This window comes from Diabrotica undecimpunctata, chromosome 8, assembly GCF_040954645.1.
Source record: "Diabrotica undecimpunctata isolate CICGRU chromosome 8, icDiaUnde3, whole genome shotgun sequence".
Taxonomy (NCBI): domain Eukaryota; kingdom Metazoa; phylum Arthropoda; class Insecta; order Coleoptera; family Chrysomelidae; genus Diabrotica; species Diabrotica undecimpunctata.
In genome coordinates, this window is record NC_092810.1 from 87,311,978 (window position 1) to 87,335,581 (window position 23,604).

General features: G+C 33.4%; 1 protein-coding gene across 1 annotated transcript in view; it reads left to right on the forward strand.

Moving 5' to 3' along the window:
* LOC140447735 (uncharacterized) overlaps positions 1–23,604 on the forward strand; it is a 98,934-nt gene that overhangs the window by 49,257 nt on the left and 26,073 nt on the right. The window contains exon 3 of the mRNA XM_072540553.1: positions 3,993–4,185. Coding sequence (XP_072396654.1) covers positions 3,993–4,185 — 193 coding nt within the window. The remainder of the gene's footprint in view (positions 1–3,992; positions 4,186–23,604) is intronic.

A 23,604-nucleotide genomic window follows, 5' to 3' on the forward strand; every position in this document is an offset into this window, starting at 1 on the left:
AGAACCAACTTACCAGTCAGTATTGAATTTCTAAATCCCAGACATTCTAATAAAAGATATTTTACACAATTGAGAGAAAATCAAAGAAAACAAAAACACTATTATGACAAAGGAACAAATAGGTTACCAGAATTAAAATAAGGACAACAAATTTTACTTCAAGAAAAGAAAAGGAAATGGAACCCTGGAGTGGTTGTGGCAAAGAAAGGATCAAGGGATTACATGGTTAAAGTAAATGATACTGATTATAGACGTAATAGACACTATCTTAGACCTGTACGGTCAGAAGCACAGCAACATGCAAATGCAAATTGTGAGCAAGCATATGTGAAAACTAGTCATGAAAATGATATTGTGACTACTGGAAGGACAAGTATGGGAAATATGAGAACAGTTCTTTGTCCAGATGTACCTGATGATACAAGAGACTGTAAAACAAATAAGACTATCAAAGATATTGATGTACCTTCAACATCTAATAGAACATCACCCATCAATGACATTAATGTACCTTCTACATCATACAGTACTTCACCTGGTTTGAAAACCTCCAGAAGTGGTAGAGTCATTCGCCCTCCTGATAGATTTACCTATTGAAATATTTGTGAATTATTGTTTTGTTATTTATGTACTTATGATATATTATGTGAATTACTTTTTGTTTATTTTGTTTTTATTAAAGGGGACGTGTTATGTATGGTTTTCATGTACGGATATACTTGGCAACGTTGCACTTGGCAAACGGAACCTCAAGTGACAGCGGTGACATGACAACCACACATGACAAGAGACTTAGGTTATGGACTACATGTGAACTGAAATAATGTTAATTTATACAATACTTATAAAGCTTAATAAATTACTAAAACCTATCGTAAGTAGCTTTATGTTATGTCCAACAGTCCTAAAGAGGAATACATTACACAGTGCATCTTTTATATCATAATCTATGGGTGTTAAACCTGGACTCAATAAGGCAAATATGAACAAACTAGACACAACAGAAAGCGCAATGAAAAGGGCAATGTTAGGTATACGACTGTCAGATAGAAAGAGGAACGACTGGGTAAGACCAAACACAAAAGTCGAGGTTATCACCACAAAAATTGTCAAACCCAAATGGAGCTTTGCAGGCCACACTGTTAACAAAACGACCAACGTTGGAATACACACAGCCACAATTCAACTTTTGAGATCCTACAAAGGTAGGTGACCAAGAGAAAGACCACATATGAGATGGGTGATGGTATCAAAAAATAGCCGGAAGAAATTGGAAGTATGTTGTTCAGGATAGAGATTGATGGAAGGAGTTGGAAGAGGCAGGCCTATGTCCAAAAAATTGACTAATTGACTAAGAAGAAGAAGTTGAAGTCCCTAGGATGCGCATAATATTCCAATGACATAACAAAACACTGCCGTTGGTGAATCTTTGTTCCAGGGATTTAACGACGGTAAAGATAAAACTATAGAGGGAGGAAGTATGTAGGAGATAATTCTCGGATCAGCATACCTCCCATATGATGATCTCAAACAACAACCACTAAGAACGTTGGAACAGCTAGTAAGAGATTGCAGGTAAAATGGACTGCAATTTATCCTCGCCTGTGGTAATAATGTGCACCATCTGACCTGGGGCAGTACAAACGCCAATTCGAAAAGGATGAGTCATTACTATAGTTAGTCATTGAACATGATTGAGATATACTAAACGTAAAAAGAAACTTTCGTAAAATCACAACGAAATGAGCTAATTGATATAATAGTGGCCATGATCCTTTGGTTAAAACTGCTAAAAAATGGTATGTGTCAGATGAGGTATCTTGTTAAGGACATCGACACATATGTTTAGAAACAACAGCTAATTAGCTTATCAAGGAAACTTATCGTAACCCTCGTAACCGTAACTAAAATAAAACCCTCGTAATATAACTGTAAAAGAATGGAAAGCATATCAATCAGACCTGGAATATTAATTTTAAGAGGTTATAACAGAATAATAGAGTTATAATATAAAATATATATATATATATATATATATATATATATATATATATATATATATATATATATATATATATATATATATATATATATATATATATATATATATATATATATATATATATATATATATATATATATATATATATATATAACAGAGTTAATATCGAAAGAAAAATCACGAATGCCTGAATTCTCCAGCGAAAGACATGTCGAATTATGTGGCCACTTCGTGTACTCCCTATTTAAAATTAAGAGTATATATATTGTTATGATTAATTTTATCAGCCAAAGATAAAATTAAAATTACTAAATAGACCATTTAAATAAATTTTTAAGATATCCTGGAGAGTTGTTATGCTATGTACAATTGAAAATAATATTGGTTTGCTTTTAAAATATTTCAAAGTACAAAATATAAATATAAGTCAAATAATTCACATAATAAACTATAACAGATATTTCGAAGAAATGAAAGTCGATTATCCTGGATGACCTGTAGTAAACAAAATTGAAGGTATGCATAAATTATTTTCTTTGTAAAATATATTCGAGTGACGTGAGTGATGAAATGAACAATGCGACCGGGTTTTCCAAATGGACTTGTACAGTGAATAAGACAATAGGATAGAATATTTAGAAATTATATTTCTCCGTTAGTTCTTAAGAATTTGTAGAAACCGATTAGCATGTTAATAGTTTTTAGAAAATTTATAATTGTAGGTAAAATTGTTGTTTGTTATCTAAATGGTAGATGGGGATAAGTGTGACGAACTCTGATTGGAGGAGATTGAAAAAAAGTGGGATAGGTATGTAGGAATGAGAGTTTACCTAGATTTTTGAGGGAGAAAAGATAATCAGTTGTTTTCCAAAGGTGCAAGGCGAACAGTCGTTGTTCTCTGGTGGTTCCCAAGTGATAGTAAGCATTAGAAGTGAATGTTTGTGAGTTTTCTTGGAGTTAGTGTATCTGACGGAAGCTGATCCAGAAAAATATTGTAAGTTATACTTTTCTACTTATATATTCCAAGAGTCACTGTTCAGGCCGGAACGAGAGATTCAGTTTATCGAGAGGAGAAGAGGCTAGCATCTTTTTGAACGATACGTGCATCTGAAGGAGATCATTGAACACGAGAGGCTCGCAATAATTTGTTGTAAGATTGCTGATTACCTAGGGAACTACTAAGAATAGATAGTGCAGGCTACAAGAAACAAGGATTTGGACAACTCATCATCAGAGAGATAGTTTTTTTTTACCATTCGTCAGTTTTCCTTTATCAACAAAGTTTTTTTTTTAATTGCTTCAGAAAAGATAGAAATATTTATCAGGAGATATAGAACAACAATTTTGATTTGAAATTTTAATTTATATAGTATATAACATTATCGTAGAAGGTTCACGTACGTAGAACAAAATTTTGATAATCATTATATGAGATATTTTTTGTTGAAGATATTTGAGTGTGAATTTTATTTCAATATATAATTTTGTATCATATATGTTTATTATTCCGGTATTCCTTAGACCTTACCTATCATATGTAAAGCATAGATATTGAAGCACGAATATAACCCTGAGATAAGAGAATTAAATAGTGTGATAAAATCATAATTGCATCATTTAAATAAGTTTAATTCATTAATTAATTAGCTAATTAATTGCTTGGCGCACCTCTGACTTTTAATATCACATTAATATATATATATATATATATATATATATATATATATATATATATATATTTATATATATATATATATATATATATATATATATATATATATATATATATATATATATATATATATATAAAGTCAAATACCTGACGCTATTCCAGTTGAACAAACAGATTTTAAATCAAAACGAAGCTGTGCCGAGTAAATATTATCGGTATAGAGAGTATAGATCTCAGTTCCTCAGCATAGATTTCTTCTATGGTTTCCTTATTATAAAGAGAACATTCTCTTTAACTAGTCGTTGTTTTCTGTTGCAGAAAAAGTTCAAACGCTATGTTTAGTATTAAATCTACTGAAGTTAGCAGTGACCACTACCTATTACCAACGTTTCAAATCCCAAAAACTAACAGGAAAACAGTATCCATGGTATAAACGATACAAGGACCTCAGTTTAGCTCCTGCTTCCGCAAATGCAGTTGTTTTAAGAAAACCAATAATAGCAGTGAGTAGGTAATAACATGTATTTATCATAACATATTATAAGTTTATTTTTTAATATTACATTTCCCTTTTATTGAGTTCCCTTGTAATATTCGCTGTAATATTTGATAATTATTCATCTTTCAAGCTATGTATATAGATTATTCAACAACTTTTGTTTTTTGTTTGTTAAGATATTGCGTGCATTGGTTTAGTTAAACCATTATCCGAGTTTGCTGAGTCAAGACATCCGTGTCTTTTCAACGCTACTTTTTCCTATCATTTTTCCTTGTACAATTTAGTATTCTTGTTGGTAATAAGCCACAATTTTACTTTAAAATTAAATTTATTTGACGTTTCGATTTCCACTTCGGAAATTGTTCTCAAAATACAAAACATTAATAAATTAAACAAATTTAAAAAAATTGAGAAACAAAACAACAAACACATTGAGATCTATTTTATCTAAAACTAAGCCTAACAATGAACAAGAAAGAACAAAGAATTGATTTATAGAAAATGGGAACATTTTTATTTAGGTGAAATATCAAGACTATTAAACGTTAGAATAAGTGAACATCAATCTCATATTAAAAATAGAGAATTAGCTTACCTTCAAAGGTTGCCTAGTATTGTTTGTTTAATAAAACTCACCACATCCCAAATACCATCAAGACCAAGACTATCCGGACTACAATAGTACAATAGTTACTAGTACATGATTAATTTACAACTCTCTTTCTCAACGTTCCGCTGCCAAATATATATTTCCTTTTGAGGTCATCCTCCACGCGTTGATATGTATTATAACGCTAATATCTGAACACTCTCGTGTCTTATAGTAAGCCAAACGTGGACAAACAAAATATTATTATAAACAAATATACCACTAAAGACACGAGGCCCTTTACAAATATCTGGTTAATATTTTGAACACTATGGAATCACTAACAGTAGAATTTTACTGTCATCATTGCATGTGGTTGTCTTTTTGAAGACATTACATGCTACAATTTTTCTGACGGATATTCTTAAGTTAAAGTTGATTTCATGTAATCGAATGAACTATCTTACAATAAAGTCCTCTCAGGAACGCAACTCAAAAATATTGGCAATATAATTTTAAAGTCATCTAGTTTAAAATATATACATATGTCTGAAGTGTCAATATGAATGAGTCAGATAAAATTAAATTATTAGAAAAATTTTTACCCAACAACAAAAACAAAATTGGATTAATTTATTGTTTTTTATTTTGAGAACGATTTTTGAAATGTAAATATGAAACGTCAAATAAACTTAATTATAAATGAAAATTTAGATTTATAAACTGCGTTAGGCTTTCAAGGCCATCGTCTAACTTGTTAAACTGTTTTTGCGGGCTGTTAGGCCGTTGTCTTCTGAGAGTAGTTCTCGACGTTTCGCCAACACTAGTGGTTGGCATCTTCTGGAGATGTTACTGCTTCGCTTGTAACCTGAAAATGACGCCGCGTTGTACCATTGTTGTGTGTGTTTTGTGAGCTTTTGGGTATTTTCTCGTGATTGGATGGCTGTGCTGTCCTGTTTTAGGCTTTTGCCTCTTCAGGACGTGTTTTTCTTTGTGCTGGGTCACCCAACACAAAGGTCTCATCCCCGGGGCCCGGCCTGGCTCTGGGCGGCCCTGGTTGGGTGTAATGGCACTGGATTTTGGTATTGTGTCTACTGGTGTGCGGTGTGTTTGTTTGTTGGAGGTTGCTGCTCTTATCTAGTCCTGGACAATCGGGGTCGAAAGGTATGTAAGTGAACGGTTCTTTTCAGAATTTTTCTTGATCTAAAACAGAATTAGTAAATATATGAAATTGAATTATAATTTATTAATTTATTAAATTTGTATGTATATCGCGACGCGTGAGGGCAGCTGTGGACTGGTACCTCAAAAAAAAACAGACGGGTATCGTTGTGCAATGGGATCGGAAAACCACAGAAAACCGATCCCCCCCGTCGGTGTCGGTTCGAAGTGAACATTTAGTATTATAATAAGCGACGGTAAAAGAGGGGAGTTGCCTCCTGTATGTTAATGTATTCCTCAGGGAGCTCGTTGCTGGCGAGTTCCAGCAGAATGGCGGGTAGGAATGGGAGTTTGGGTTTGGGTTTTCGAGGGATGAGCAGGTAGTTTTGAGGATGCTTTGGGCTCTGAGGTTTTGGCCCCGGATGGTGCGAATTGTGTAACTCCTGCTCAGAGAGGAAAGCCTCTCATTGATGGGCTGGATGTTCGACAGGCGATGAATGTGTGCGGAAGGATAGTCGTAGCGTTTTCTGTTTAGTTTGCGTAAGATTCTCCTTTCCAGTGTCAGTAGCCTATTGTTGAGATGTTTGGGCATCACAGCACAAATACAAGATTTGTACTCGATGACCGGTCTGATGAATGTTTTGTATGTATGAATAAGTGTACGTGTGTGTGTGTGCTGCCGAATTTGCCACTGAGAACGTTGAGAAGTCCGAGTCGGCTCCTAACCTTATTACAGGTTCTGTCCGTATCGTCACTCCAGCGTAATGTTTGTGTAAACAACACGCCAAGATATTCGATCTGGTTTCGGAGTCGGAGTCGTTCTCCCCATAAACTCAAATTGTGCCTTTCGGTGATGATAGGTGTGATATATTGACTGCGGTATGGATGTCTGAAAAGGATCATCTGTGTTTTGTGCCATATAGAGATCTACAGCGTTTAAAACAATCTAAACAAACAAGAGAAAAATAGACACATATTTAAATTCCAAATAAATATTTTACGTTGTCAGGCTTACCATTGGAAACTGTTCAATATTTCTTTAGTATGCATAAAGAATCCTCAGTATTATTTTATTGGCTTAGCAGCTTAGCTTATTCTAAAATATAATTGTTTTCTTTATATTAGACTGAAAAAGTAATTAATACTTTTATTAATAATAGAATAACATAAAATATCATTACGACTGTTTGCCATTTTTCGAGTAGCACGCGTGCAGGGTTAATCCGACGTTTTAAAAAAGTGTCTCACGGAGGAACTGATGTAAATCAAAATTTTATGTTAAGTACCTACCAATTTTAATATTTTTATCTAGAACTATGCATATCTCGTCTAAAATAATTTGTTGTGTATTGTAAGCTAAAATTGTTTTTTATTTCAAGAATGTATTAAAAATTAAATAGTTTTTTTATTAATAAAATTCTGGTTTTGTAAGATTAACTTGATTATAAATTTATTAAATGACCATCTATTTATAAATCTTTAAAGATTGCCAGTTTTCTACCAGCCAGTTTGCTACTTTCCCTTGATTTATTAATATAAGGACATACCTGGAATTTTCAAATTATTATATAACTATTTTCTCTTGTTTTGTTAAGGACATACCTGGAATTCCGAAACTACCTATTATATTTATTTCCCGTTCACTCTTCAAAGCTACGTTTTCGTTTGATACAGCCACCGTCTGAAAAGCGTCTTAATTTTTAGTGTATTCTTCTTCTTCCTATTTTATAAATAGGCAAAATGCCTGTTTTACTTCGGTTTTTAGGCTCAATTGGCGTTCTCTGACCATCTTTTCCTCGGTCGTCCCAATGTTTTTCTTCCATTTGGCGATTTGTCTCTTGCTATTCGTACTATTTTATTTTCTGTCATTCTTTCGATGTGTTGATTCCATTCCACTTTTCTTCTTTTGGTCCACGCGTTTATTTCCTCTATACCACATCTCGCTCGTATTTCCTCACTTCTTACTCTGTCTCTTAGAGTTTGGTTTCTTATTTTTCGTAAGACTTTCATTTTTGTTGTTTCCAGTAGTCTTTGTGTTTTCGCCGTATCTGCTCTTGTTTCCGCTGTGTACGTCATTATCGGTCTTATTGTTGATTTATATATCCTGGTTTTCGTTTCCGTTGTGAGGTATTTGTTTCTCCAGATTGTGTTGTTGAGACATCCTGCTGCTCTGTTTGCCATGTTCCCTTGTTTTTGTACTTCTTCTTCCACTTTTCCGTAGCTTGACAGTTTTATTCCCAAGTATTCAGTTTCCATCACTTGTTCTATTATTTTGTTATTTACGACTAGTTTACATCGTCTCGGTTCTGCTGATATCACTATCGCTTTAGTTTTCTCTGTTGAGATCTCCATGTTGTATATGAGCGCCGTATCTTCGAATTCTTTAATTAATCTTTGTAGGTCATCTTCATTTTCGGCTGTTATTATGGCGTCGTCGGCGTAGCATATTATCCTTATTTCTTTTTCTCCCATTCGATATCCACTTCTTTTTTAACTTTCTTTATGATTTTATCCATTATCAGATTAAATATTAATGGGCTCAACGAATCTCCTTGTCTAATACCTGTTTGATATTTGATAGGTTGCGATAGTTTTCCTTTACATCTTACCATAGCTATGTTATCTTTATATATATTCTCAATGGTTTTTACTAAATCCAGTGATATTCCCCTTTCATATAATAAATGTATCGCGTCCCAAATTCTCACTCTATCAAACGCTTTCTTCAAATATATCAGGCACATATGTGCTGGTTTGTTGTATTCCAGCGACTTTTCATTTATTTGTCTTATTACAAAAACTGCATCCGTGCATGATCTTACTGTCCGAAATCCTTGCTGTTCCTTTTGCAGAGATATTCGTTCGTTTATTTTTGTCGCTATTATTCTTGTTGTCAATTTTAGTGTTGTATTTAATAGATTTATTGCTCGATAATTATTGGGGTCTTTCTTATCTCCTTTTTTGGAGAACATCACCATGATCGGTCTCCTCCATTCATCTGGTATTCTGTTCGTGGTGATTATTTTATTAATAAGAAGTTGCAGTTGTTGTACAAGGTGATCACCTCCATATTTTAAGAGTTCATTTGGTATTTGATCTTCTCCTGGTGACTTTCTGTTTTTTAATTTGTTTATTCCTTCTTTCACATCGTTTTGGGAGATTTCGGTCTTTTCCTCAGTTATTATATTTGGCGTTTCTGGTAAAGGTTATTCGTTTTGTTTTTTAAACATTTCTGTCAGGAAGGCCACCCATGTATCCTCTTGTATGTGTTCTATTTCAACTAGTTCTTTCATTTCGCTTCTTTGTTGTCTTATGAAGCGCCATACTTGTTTCTGTTGTCCATAGAAATCCATCTCTAGTCCTTTTGTGAATCTTTCCCAGTAATCTGTTTTTGTTTTTCTTACCATTTGATGAGTTTCAGTTCTTATTCTTCATATGATTCATTCGTTTTTTCTGACTTATATTTTAGAAAAGCTTTCTTTTTTTGGTGACATTTTTGTTTAACCTCTAGTGTAAACCATGGTGTTTTCGTTGACTACTTGTTGTTTATTATTTTCGTTCCAAGTGCTTCTCGGGCAGCTTCCAGAATATTTTTCTTAAGTTTTCTCCAGCTATTCTCTACATTGCTTTCATTTTCGATATTCTCCATTTGTATTTTCTGTTCTATTTTTAGTGTAAATATAGTAAAGATTGAAACAACTTAGGTGTACCTATACCTATTTGGTCTATAACTATTGTAGAACAAATGAACTATTTTGCAAGTTATACGTTGTATTGGTGCAAACAATGATGTCCGTCAGTTTCAACGTTACCAATTTCTGCACCGAACTAATCGCTTAGCTTTCGCATCTGGGTTGTGATCATCTGTGGCATGGGTAATTAAATTTATAGTTTTATGACTTATGACCTTTGTATTCTTTGGCCTTTTTAAGGACGTGCTACGGCGAGAAAGATAAACAAGATATTTTAACTGTAGGAACACATAGTACTGGTAACCACGACGAGCCCACACCGTCACAGAATAGTTGAATTTACTTTTGACTGTGACGGTGCGGCCACGTGCAACATGAAGGGCGAAAAACAGACTACATTATAATGCACAGCCTAGGTTTGGCGTGATTGGTTGGTGGGTGGGTCCCAATTTAAAAATTGGCGGGTTTCGTATTTATTAAAATGACAATTGAGGTATTGTGACACAGTATATCGCTAAAGAATTTATTAGCAATATACAGAGTAGCAATATACTGTGGTATTGGTACAAAGCGGATGATATTCACATTTTAGGATTAAGCTGGCTATTACAGTTTTATTAGAAATGTAATTATTTTTTCTTTTGAGATTATGTAGGTAAAATTAAATTCTGACTTGTGTTTTTTTTATTTTAATATGCTAGTGATGCTTTTTTTATTAGATATATAGATATTGTTTAAATTTTTTTGATTAGGTAATTTTTTTTATTGAGATTTAGAGGTTCCTCTTATTATTTTTATTTCTAGAACATTCATTAACATTATTATTCTCGTTAGCTTTCTCTATGTGGGATCGGCTTCTCTAATTATTTTCCTGTAAACTTTTCTGTTCTCTTCCAGGGACTAAGTACATCTCCGCTTTTTCTCTGAGATTATGGTTTTTCAGAAATATGCAATTTCTGTTCATCCCCTTTTTTACTGCCCTACATTCAGTACCATACATCATAGCTGGTCTAAAAGCAGTCCTATACAATTACCTTTTAGTTTTCTTGGTACCTTTTTTATCACACATCATTCAATTTGCCTCTTTCCTTTACCTTTAATTGAAGTATGATAAATAAAACGGTAATACCGATCCTAAAAGCCGAAAATTATCATCTTTTGTGAGTTCTTGTCTATTTAAGCCAACTACTCTATCTGGACTTGAAATATCATCTTTAAAAGAATATTCTAAATATTTTGTTTGTATCCAACCTAATTTTAATCATTTTTCATTAAGGACCTGTCTCCGCTACTCTATACCAAGGAGGTTCAGTTGTTATCTAATCCAGCTCAAATGAGAATAAATATGGGCGAAACCCGGATGAAGCCCTATTTTCACACAAAATTGGACAGTTTCACCTACAATTGTATCGTTCTAACACTATAATAGTTATTCCAACTATATATAGTAGTTCTAACACTATTATAGTTGTTACTTGCTCATAGGTACTCCACTCACATATTCAGCCGGCACTCCTTTCCTACTAAATCTCTGCCACAGTAGGTTTCTGATAACTTCATCATGTGCTTTGTCAAGATTAATAATACTATGTGCAAGTCTATCTCTTTCACTCTAAATTGTTAAATTAGCTGTTTTATAATAAAAATTGCTGATGTAGACCTGCCTCCTTGCATAAATCCAAATTGACATTTATCCATTTTCATTGTTTAGAACACTGAATTATGTTAGATTTCACCACAAATGTAGGATAATAAAAAGATATATTGTGAATCGAGTACTATGAAAAATTGTCATTGTCAACAAAATAAAGCAGAGGTTTACTGGAAATAACTATTGCAAACCAAATAAAATACTAAACAGCTATGTTTAAAATCTCTTTATTCTTTATTAAAAATCTGGGAAATCAAAGGAGGGGGGGGTTATTGGTGCAATGGCGAAGGGAAACCCCTCTAAACCTCGCCTAAGGCCCAGTACATCCCGATTTAAAAATACAATTCTAATATAAAAGCCTACAAATATAACATCATTATAACATCATTACTTAACACAGCTTTAAAATTCAGGCCTAAACTAAGCATACATATATTTTATGAAATTTTACTACATATATTACTAATTGTCGCTGGATTTGACCCTCGGGAATGAGGGAAGGTGGTCCAGTCGCACTATCCATAGCTATGTTGGACCGGAGCATATAGGGATCACGGTCCGTGGACGTATAGGTTATATATGAACCCAGCTAGCGGGAAAAATACCTTTATTAAAATACAAATAAATGTTTATTACAAGTAAGAATCTGCAATAAAAGTTAATTAGTATTATAACTAAGAATCTGCAAAGAAAGGGGTTAGATATCTTAATACTAAGAATCTGAAAATAAAGTGTTAATTAGTCTTAGAACTAAGAATCTGTAAAAGAAGGTCGTTAGTTATGGCACCTATGACTAATTAATGCAAAAAGAAAAAAAAGTAAAATTAGAAAAAAGTGAAAATTTTTCTAAGTCCCAATAATTTTGGGAAACAAAAGTTATTTAAAATTGTCAGATTTTCCTGAAAATGCGAAATTTGTGTCTGTCGTAGTGCCTCCGGGACTAATCAACAAAGACATGCAACAAGATATAAACAAATAAAAAGTTATTCACAAATTTCGTATTAAAAATTTCCTAAGTCGAAAAAGACCTGAAAAGTAAAAATAATCCTAAGTTATTTTTATAGTAAAAATGTTTCAAAGTCCCAAAACAGTATATAAATATCAGAAAAATAATCTTATTTTTAACCTGAAAAATAAATAAAATATTCGAAATATTTTCGAAGTCCCTAAAAGAGAAAATAATGTTGTTGCAAAATACGTCTAAGTTATTTTCGGGCTGAAAATATTTCAGAGTCCCAAAAGATAAAATAAATATAAAATTATTATAATTTTTCTAAGTTAAATCACGTTAAAGAGAGTTAACCTAAGAGAGATACCTCAATCGCCCTCAATTGTCATTTTAATGAACATTAAACCCGCCAATTTTTAAATTGGGCCCACCCACCAACCAATCACGCCAAACCTAGGCTGTGCATTATAATGTAGTCTGCGAAAGACTTATTGAAGAAGTGCTGAAATTTTCTGTTCTGTACGATCAGCGTGAAGTTATCGGAATGCCGAATACAAGAAAAGGGCGTGCAAAATAATTTCCGACAAACTGAAAGTACCAGGTATTTTACGTTTTTATTTTTATAGTGCATAGTTGAAGGGTACGTCAATTGAATTTATACAAATTAATGTTCAAATTTATAAGATAAAAGTACAAAGGTTAGTTGGATGCATTATATTTTCAGTAGAACCCTTTCTTGCCACTCTACACTTCCAACAGGAGAGTTAAAAAAAATCCTTAAGTTAATCACATACAACAAACGCTTGTTCTGGTGCTTTCAATACCGTCATTGTTTTCATTTGATGCTGTATCCTTCAATTCGTCTTAGGAAATTGTAGAGGGTGCAAGCAGCTAGTATTAAAGTTGTTGTGTTTTCGGGCTGCTCTTGTAATAGTCGAGAGAATATGCGAAACTTCTGTACTAAAATTCCAAAAGCATTTTCAGAAATCCTTGTCCTCTTGTCATCTGGAAAACTATTTCTTGGATAAGGTCTCATCATATAACTTTTGAGAGAAAAGCCTTCATCGCCTACAACGACCATGGGCAGTTCAGGTAGTGTTCTACTCCTGGGAACATTGAGCTTGCCATGCTCCAGAGCTCTTCCAAAATTCGAGTGTAAAAAAATTACTCCATCTGAGTTTTTTCCGTAAGCTCCCATGTCTACTATAATGAAGTTATATCATAAGTCAACAAAAACAAGATTTATAATTCCAGTACAAACTTCCCGATAACTTTCGCTTTCCATCTAAGGCACCAATCCAGTTAGGGAACTGCCACTTTTCCCAAAAAATTCAGAAGCCACAGTGTTTCATCATGCTTCATCTGGCACAGACATGACCTCTTTTAGAATAACGTCCACAATTGCTTTATATGTACTACATATATGAATGATAACAGCTACAGTCGATCTTCTCAGCCTGTAACTGAATGAAATAGTCTTGAAAATATCATCGGTTGGAAGGAACCTGAAAAAAATATATTTTGTTATTGTAACAAAACACCATAACATAAGGCGGGGTCCTACCATATTCTTAAATAATATTTTTAGTAGATATATTATGTCTTTCCTGGCCCACTACCCCTAAATCGCCCCCCTAAAATCGCAAACCCCGGTCGTAACTGCCAAACAGCTTAACGTAGGATGACGTACGAGGGCTCGTTTGAAAGGGAATAAAAAATGGGGTTGAACGCAGTATGTGCCGTGCGCGTCGGAGCATGCCGAAAGGGCATTACGTCATATCTTCGTTTCTATTCGTCCGATCGTGACGTACGAGGGCTCGTTGGAACGGGGAGGAGACGGAAAATACGTTGAGACAAAAAATAAAGATGGAGGCATTGCCAAATGGGCACTAAAACGTATCTTCGTTGCTATTGGTCTGATTTTGACGTATGGGGTGTCAGATGAAAGCGTTGATGACACACACATTTGGCTTCTGTCAACGTTCAATATGAACATTCTTCTTCTTTTAAGTACAGTGCCTAAGAGAACGTGACAATCGACGCAGAACGCGAAATGTCACGTGAAATGACGTGATATTCGACGCAGGATGTGACAGTTATGTGTCAGTCAACGCAAGACGTCGCTTGACATACATAGAGTAATGAAATTTAAATAAAACAACAACAACATAAACAATGTATTTTTTATTAAAAGAACTACCACTAAGAAGGAACACAGCAACCTTTATTCGTATATAGTTACAATTTTGTTTAACAAAGTTTTTAATTGCTTTAATAGACCGTGTTCAGGGTAGGGTATCCCAAAAAGTTCCCAGCTAAACGTTCCTGCTGCTACAACTTTACGTGTGTATTCGCTGTACTTATAATAGGTACTGTTCTGGAAAAAGTAAATAAACCCATCCGTGTAGCGGAATGCTGATGTTATTTTATCTGGTATTCCGGTAAAGAGATAATTTATTGGTCCACGGTTTAAGACATCTCCAGCTTCATTAAATTCAGTATAAGAATTATCATTTTATAATAAATACGTTTGGCCGCTGTTTGTTTGAAATAAGGTATTTATTTTGGTTCTCGCAGGTATAGAAGGAAACATAAAACGTTTTTAAATTTTTAAATTGGGGAGAGATGCAGCGTAATACTGATTATTGCTTATAGTTACTAAGTGTCCCTCGGAATTCTGAAAAACATGTGAAACTTGCGTAGACCTCAACTCTTTGGGGAGATAATCGGTAATTAATTCGGAAAGTTTTGGAAGGCGCATCTCATTTAAATCAAACTTCCATATATACGGGCCAGATCCAACGTACATTCGATAATTTGGAAACTGTGGAGATGTAGCTAGAAACATGAACTCGGGATACTGAATTAGACATATGTTTTGTATTGCAGGTGTTGTTGTTGGCAAATAGGTCCTGTGTTTTATTGTAGGTGTTTTTGGCAAATGGCTCCTGTTTTGCGAAATTGTTGTTTGCGCTTGCGTAACTGGTGTTGTTGTTGGTATGTAAGAGGAAGCTGTTTTTGGCCCATATAGAATACTCATTGCCTTTTTATCATCATCACCAAAACTTGTTATATCTTGTTGATACCAAGCATACATAATAGACGAGTCAATATTACTATGTTCTAGTCCGAGGAAATGACCAATTTCATGCTTTAGGACAGCCAAAAAATTGGCTTCACCATCAGGAGCTCTGCCATTTCCTACATACCATCGTTCATTAGCATCAAGATGAATTTCGGTGCACTCACCATTTGCGCTGGGATAGTATGCGTGGGACAATACTTTTCCAGGGCCATCGAAATTAAATGAACATTTAGAGGTTCATTGACAACTTGCTCAAAAATTATGATTATCTGGTACCACAGTTATAGTAATATCCGGCTTTGGAGAAGGTATTATTACTTGTTTAAACTTTAAATTAGATATTTTCTCCCATCTAGCTAAAGCTTCTGCAGCAAGATTTATATAATCGGGATTACTAATAGCTTGAGGGAAATACCAGCGTAAATTCGTGTTATTCCACTTTGAATGAATTGCATAGTTATTGTCGCCAACAGAACATCGAGGCTTATTCATCATGTTCATAGTATCATTATTCAATGATCCGGTCACCGGAAGATTGTATCTTTCTTGAAAGAAAACTATGGCTATATCTATACTAGAAATAGCATTACTTGATGTATTTAGATATCCGAAACGTTTAAGAAAATAACTAGCATACTCCTAGAGTGCTATTCTCTGCACACACAGATACAGAGAGCAAAAATAAGACATGTAAACAGACAAGCATCTCGATTTATACTAATCTTCACAAATTGTTAATACAGTTATTTATACAAAAATCCAAACACACACACATCTTCTGACTAAAAAAGTTTTTGTGTAATATTAATCGTATTTTTATAAAGTATTTATTATATGGATAAAATTATTAATCAAAAAATTGAAATTATATACAGAAATATAGTAAATAAATAATATGTTAAAATAGTGCATTTGTTAGCAAACCGGATGAAGCCTTATGATAACGCGGCCCCGCATAATCAAAACACGTAAACATCTGATAACAAAATTTATATTTCATTTTGAAACGCCGGAAATAAAGCCACAGTTACTACATTTTGTAAAATGTATGATGATAGCGGTAACCACATTTACGTAAGTTTGAAAATTGATAACAACAATTCTCATACCACAATCTTAATTTTGCATGAAATATTTTATCGTGTGGTTTCTACTAATAAAAACAGAAAATATAAAAGTGGTCAGTGAAATTTCCAGAACATAACGCGTCGCTTATCTTTGAAACGGATCTATCGATGTAACCGTATGCGCATTAGGTTGGCGCAACTTGGGCTCGCGTGGGGCGATGTGCAGTTCGGTTCTTTAAAAGACCGAGTAGCACATACGTTGTCACAGTGTGCATCTCAAACTTACTACAACAATTTCGCAGTATTCAGTACGTTGTGCAGTGACTTACATATTTGATAAAGGTAAGCGTTTTTTTTTCTTTTCATATTTTTATGTATTTATTATGTCCTTTTTATCAATGTATTTTATGAGAATTGTACATCTCTGTTCGTATTTCATGCAGTATTTTATGAAAAATGTATTCTTTTTGTATTTATTATGCCCATTCTATCGTGGTTGCTCTAAAACATTTCACGACCGCTAGTTTGTTTTTATAAGATGTGTTCTCTTCTTTTCGTATTTCGATTTCTTGTAGTATATGGTCCTTCTCTATTCCCAAGTATGTAATGCATCTCTCCATTCACGTTAAGCAGACAAACTATAGTTTTTCCTATTATTGTAGATGGATCTATCAAAAATAAACGCAGTTTCTTTGGTTGCAGAACAAAAACCTGCAATAAAATTAATAAATAATTAATAAATGCACGGGAGGTAAACTCCAAGTTTGGAAAGTCGATACTATTGGAATTGGAGGAAAACATAGTCTTTCTATCGGAACGTGTAACAAAAGATTATAACCCGTATTTGCAGTACTTGGTGGACAAAAATATTCTATAGTCTTCGAAGGAGCAGTAGCTGTTGGAGTCAACCGAAAACCAGCCAATTTTTTTAAGATCGTAGAAAACTAGATTACAGAGGTGAGTGATTTTTTCTTATATTTCTTTCTTTTGAGTAGCCATTCATAATCAAGTGATTAAACAGCACATGTGTTCAGATATGAATAAATGCAAAATGACTGTTCCTAAATATGATCATGTGGCTTTTTGTAATTTTACATACCAACAAACAACTCCGTTTATAGTTTATGCCGATTTTGAATGTCAATTACATAATTTTAAGGACTCCAATGTCACATTGAGTAAAACAGCAAAATATCAGAAACATGTACCTTTTAGTCCAGGTTATTATTTGAAATGTGCTTACGATGACAGCTTATCTTATTTAAGAGTTATAGAGGTGAAAATTGCATAGAGTGGTTCGCAAAAGAAATGGCCGAAATTTTCACCCAAAATAAAGACAATTGTACCTATGGTCGAAAAGCCTAACACAAATGGAGCAACTGTGTGCCATATTTGTGAGAAACGCTTTTTGGCTGCAGATACAGTTGTTGTGGATCACGATCATTTTACGGGACAAGTACGAAAATTTGGCACCAAGCATGTAATTTGAACTTTAAAAAATTGTTTGTCGTTCCCATCGTATTTCACAATTTTAGTGGTTATGATTCACATTTTATGATTATAGATCTATGCAAACATGGGCACTTGAGCTTACTTCCCATAAACAAAGAAAAATACATTTCATTTACATTACAAACTAATAAAATTAAATTGCGATTTATTGATTCACTAAGATTTATGGGAGCTTCACTCGACGAATTAGCATCAATTTTAGACACATCGGAAAAGAAGATTTTAAAACGAGAATTTAGTCAATTAGATGATGATACATTCAATTTACTAACGTGTAAAGGAGTATTTTGCTATGATTATATTGACAGTACAGATATATTAGAGGAAACTTCTTTTTCTTCTAGTGATCATTGCTATAACAAATTGAGTGATGAATATATAAGTGATGAAAACTATGCTTAAGCGCAAAATGTTTGGAAGAAATTTAATTGTAAAATTTGGGAGAATATAGTGATTTGTATTTAAAAACAGATACTCTGCTGCTGGCTGATGTGTTTGAGCAGTTTCGACAAAAATGTCAAGACACATATAAACTAGATCCAGCATGGTATTATACTATGCCGGGGTATACGTGGGATTGTATTCTCAAATATAGTATAATGCAAATTAGATTTATTAAAGGATATATATGGATATGATTTTATTCATGGAAAAAGGTATAAGAGGTGGAATATCTGTTTGTAGTAATAGATATTCGGAGGCTAATAATAAATACACATCGCGTTATGATCCCACACAGCCCACTAAGTACATCCTGTACTTAGACGTAAACAATCTGTATGTCTGGGTCATGAATAAAGCTTTACCAATAGGAGAATTCAAGTGCATTGAAGACGTAACCAAATTTGAAGTAAACTCGATATTATGTCAATACCAGACAATGCGAAAGAAGGCTATTTTTTCCAAGTTAACTTAGAGTATCCACGTGAATTACACGACAAACATAAAGATTTCCAATTTGCTGCCGAACACCGCATTCCTCCCGGTTCAAATTTACCAAAGTTAATACCAACCTTATATCACAAAACAAAATATATTATTCATTATAGAAATCTTAAACAGACAATAACCAACGGATTAATTTTAACAAAGATACATAGAGTTTTGAAATTTAATCAATCTGCGTGGCTGCGACCGTAAATTGAGTTAAATACCAACTTACGAGCAGCAGCCTTAAGTAGCTTTGAGAAAAATTTGTTCAAATTGATGAATAATGCTGTGTTCGGGAGAACCATGGAGAACATAAGAAATCATCGTATTGTAAAATTATGTAAAAAATGGCATGGAAGGTACGGAGCCAAAAATCTGATTGCAAGTAGTCGGTTTCATAGTCGTACGATCTTTCATGAGAATTTGGTGGCTATCGAACTAAAGAAAGCAGAGGTATGTTTTAATAAACCCCTGTATATAGGCGCAGCAATCCTTGACATATCCAAATTATGTATGTATGATTTTCATTACAACTTTTTGCTTCCAACGATGAAAGAAGAAAACTATTCATTGCTCTATATAAATACAGACAGCTTTATTTATGAATTGCAATGTTCAGATGCATATAAAGAGGTTTTAAAAGCACATCCGAGTAAATTTGATACCTCCGACTATGCTGAAAATGACCCATACGAGATAGAACGATTAAATAAAAAGGTACCTGGATTAATGAAGGACGAGGCAAATGGAAAAATAATTTCACATTTTATTGGGCTAAGATCAAAAATGTCTAGAACGAAAACAACTAAACAAAGAGAGAATTGAATGTGACTTAGGAAATTTGGGAATAACGAAAAAGGCAAAAGGAGTGAAATATAACGTCGTTCGAAATAAAATTACGTACGAAGAATATGAAAAATTTCTTAAAGAATTCAAAATTCAAACCGCGAGCCAAAGATGTATTCGGTCGTACCAACACTCAGTATTTAGCATCGAGCAATCCAAAACGGCTCTAAGTCCTTATGACGATAAGCGGTACTTAATACCAAAATCATTTAATACGCTCCCGTGGGGGCATTATCTTGTTGAATAACATTTATTTGTTATTTTTGCAGAAAAACAACAAGATGATACCAACACTACGCACACAATCTATAAAAACTATTTGTGAAAATATCTTGGACATAACTGACTTCTACCGTGGAGTCTTACTTTAGAAATTTGTAATAATTATAGTATTTATCGCTTTCGAAAATTATATGAATCTGATTATTTGCATCTAATACAAGTATGCGATCAAATGGATTGTGAACAAAGAAAACATGAAAATGTAGCAGAAATAATTCATCTTTGTGGATCACATTATTATAAAGAGAAAGAATTTAATATGTATTGTGCCCGTTATTCTGCATTTGTAGCAGATGATATTGCTTTAAACTTTTGCTTTAGTTGTTTTGAACGTTTCTATGCCGTACTTAAATCAAAAAATAAATGCTATGGCTATGAGCCGGTTGTTAGTAGGGATGAACATCATGAATATAACATAAAATATTTGTATGATGTAGCAGATAATTGGTGTCAAAATTCGTTTGATTATACCTTGTTTGATACTACTTGGTCCTTTTACTGTAGATGCTCTATGCATACATAATTTTCTTCTTTTAGTGCAGTATATGGCTACTCATAAGAAAAAAAGAGAAAAGATCACTTATCGCAAAGTTTTTGTAAATTGTAGTTTTTTAAATATAAAACATAGTACTTTAGAACTTTATAATTTAGAATTTTATAATGTAATTTTTAATAATAAATTTGTGTAATCTCAAGTTGTTGTTTTGTTTTTGGTTTTATTTATATTAGATTACAAATAAAAGACAACATATTTATTAATATTACTTATTCAGTTAAATCATTTATAACTTTAATTTTATAATAATATACATGTTCTCTCATAGCTTGACCTAACAAAGTATCTGATGGAGAAATTTCGCAAAACGCAGTTAAAGGTTCAAACGGTCTATAAACTAGTATTTGTACAAAAATTCTGCTGCATAAAGTCTATAACATTTCTATAATATTTATGAAAATTTAAATTTTCCAACATCGATATGCGATGAGACAGTATACTGTGATACACTTGTAGAATTTGCGTAACATCATTTACATCTAGATAGTATTCCACACCATGCTTTTAATAACAAGGAACTTGGTTGAATTGTTGCCGAGAGGGGGCATTTGGGCCTGTAGGACCCATCGCCGGCTCTGCGGACTTCTTCCTGTCCTCGGAGTTAGACCGGGTGTTGACCATCTTTGCTTGTCACTGATAAAATGATTTAATACTGCTACTGGTATAAAATAACGGTTACCGTGACAAGTATCTGTTATAGGTAACAGTTCCAAGGAGCAGTTACAAAATAACAGATCAAAAATAGAAAACAGAACAGGTAAAATAGTCTAAGTATTCCTTGACTTACGGAAGGAATAACTTACTAAACAAGAACAATAAAATGGTATAAAAGTACAATGCAAAGAAAATGTTTCTAAGTGTTTCTTGACTTACGGAAGAAACAACTTAGAATGAAAAGTAAAATACACAAGATAAAAGAATAGAAAAGTGCAGAAATATTCCTAAGTGTTTCTTGTCTTACGGAAGAAACAACTTAGGACAGAAATACAGATAAATGAAATATGTAAATATAAAACAAGGTATGGAAATATTTCTAAGTGTTTCTTGACTTACGGAAAAAACAACTTAGAGTAAAAACAAACAAGAGAATCAAATATGGAAAAATAAGAATACAAATACTTATAAGTGTTTCTTGACTTACGGAAGAAACGACTTACAAATACGAAAAATCAAATACAGAAAAGATGTGGAAATATTGCTAAGTGTTTCTTGACTTACGGAAGAAACAACTTAGCATAAAATAGAAAATGAAAGAGACAAATGTATTAAGTATTTTCTTAACTTAAGGAAGAAAATATCTTAGATAAAATATCTCTAAGTGTTCTTTTGACTTACCGGAAAAGAACGACTTAGACGCACAATTAAAATAACAAGTCGAATATTCAGAGAAATATTTCTAAGAGTTCTTTGACTTACCGGAAAGAACTACTTAGACAAAGTACAAATCAAAATATAAAATAGAAAAAAGCAAGATAAATATTTCTAAGTGTTCTTAACTTACGGAAGAACAACTTAGACACAAAATACAAGAAAAATAAACAATCAAAACAAATATAGATCAATATATTATTCTAACCTGAAAAGGTCTGAATATACAATAATGCTAAAATAAAATGGTATATAAAAAAATCAGAAATAAAACAATAACTTAGTAGGAACAATAATAGCACCGACTAGGTCTACAGTAGAAGAGGCAAGCTCGACTGACCGATGAGAGAAAATCTACCTGCTTTTATGTAAACAAATCCTTTGTTTTACGTAGCGAAAGTGGAATTTCCCTGCATCGAATCAATTAGAAATTTGGATTTGGCCAAACTTGGAATTCCCAAGTATTTTGACCGATATCCACATTTCTTGATGCGTCCGGCACGGCTGTCAGCTCAAGGCTGACACGCCTCCGGAGGACAGAATCATACATCAATTGTCTAATCTTGCAGTATTCTCCACACTGAAACTCAATAGGATCATACTCATCGGCATAAGTCGGTAGATCTGCTTGGAAAAAATCATTCTTCTTTTGTGTACACAGTTTAATTATGTCACTCCACTCAAATTTATCTAAACTAATTCTTCGAAACTTGGTGTATTGACACAGAATGATGGATGTTGTAAAATGTCTAGCTGGAGATAGACCAACTTTAAGTATGCAACTATCGAGTGGAAAGGAGGCTTCTAACAAGTAATATACTTCATTTTTGGCTACTTCTTCAAATTTTGCCAATACTCGATCTAATTCGGCGCCAGGACTAGGTGGTTGACTATCTTCATCGTAGTCAAATTCTATACTAAATTCACTGCTATCATCATCAAAATTAACATTCTGACTGTCGTAACTGCTATCTTGAGAGCTCATGCTTTCTTCTTGTTTCGAACACCGTTGACGGTGAAGTGGATGTAAACTGAACAGATCATCGTAGTTTCTCTTAAATTTATACTTTTGTCATCCCCCACTGCTTGCGGTTAAATGTCAGCCTTTTTAAAAAAAAATGTATGTCTACGCGGCGAATCGAAATATAGATCCTCAAACTATATTCGATTTATCTATCCAGCTGTTGTGTTTGCTATCCAATCCTAACCATTTCACATACATCTTAGTGCCTTTTCGTCTAAGTACTTTTTCGACCAGGTATATGTCAGGGTTTGATGTTTTCTGCAATTCTTCTTCGGAAAAAAACCGCCGCTAATCGGTGCACCTTGCATGTCTTCGAGCAAATACGTTATAGGATTTGTTATCTTAACTTGTGCAATTTTAAATAATTCAGTAGTCCAATTGGGTGTGTAAGTCTTTTCGAAGAAATGTTTTGCCTTTGATACACGTACAATGTTGCCAACTTTAAACTTTCGTGGACCGGCAATCTTTAAATGAGTATAACTTTTGTGTCAAATGGTTTTTTCGTTGGATTTGTTAACCTGAGACGGTTTGTATCCTGTTTTACTGTGTTGTGTATTGTTGTGTGTGAATTAATCCATTAGACGCAGCTTGCAGACGACACGATATCGCTTATTTGCATCATTCATCTCTCGAAGAACGTCACAAGGCCGATAAAGAATTGGAAGATAGAGCTTAGGAGCGCTTCAAGTTGAAAGACGCTAGCTTTGGTGAAAAAAGTG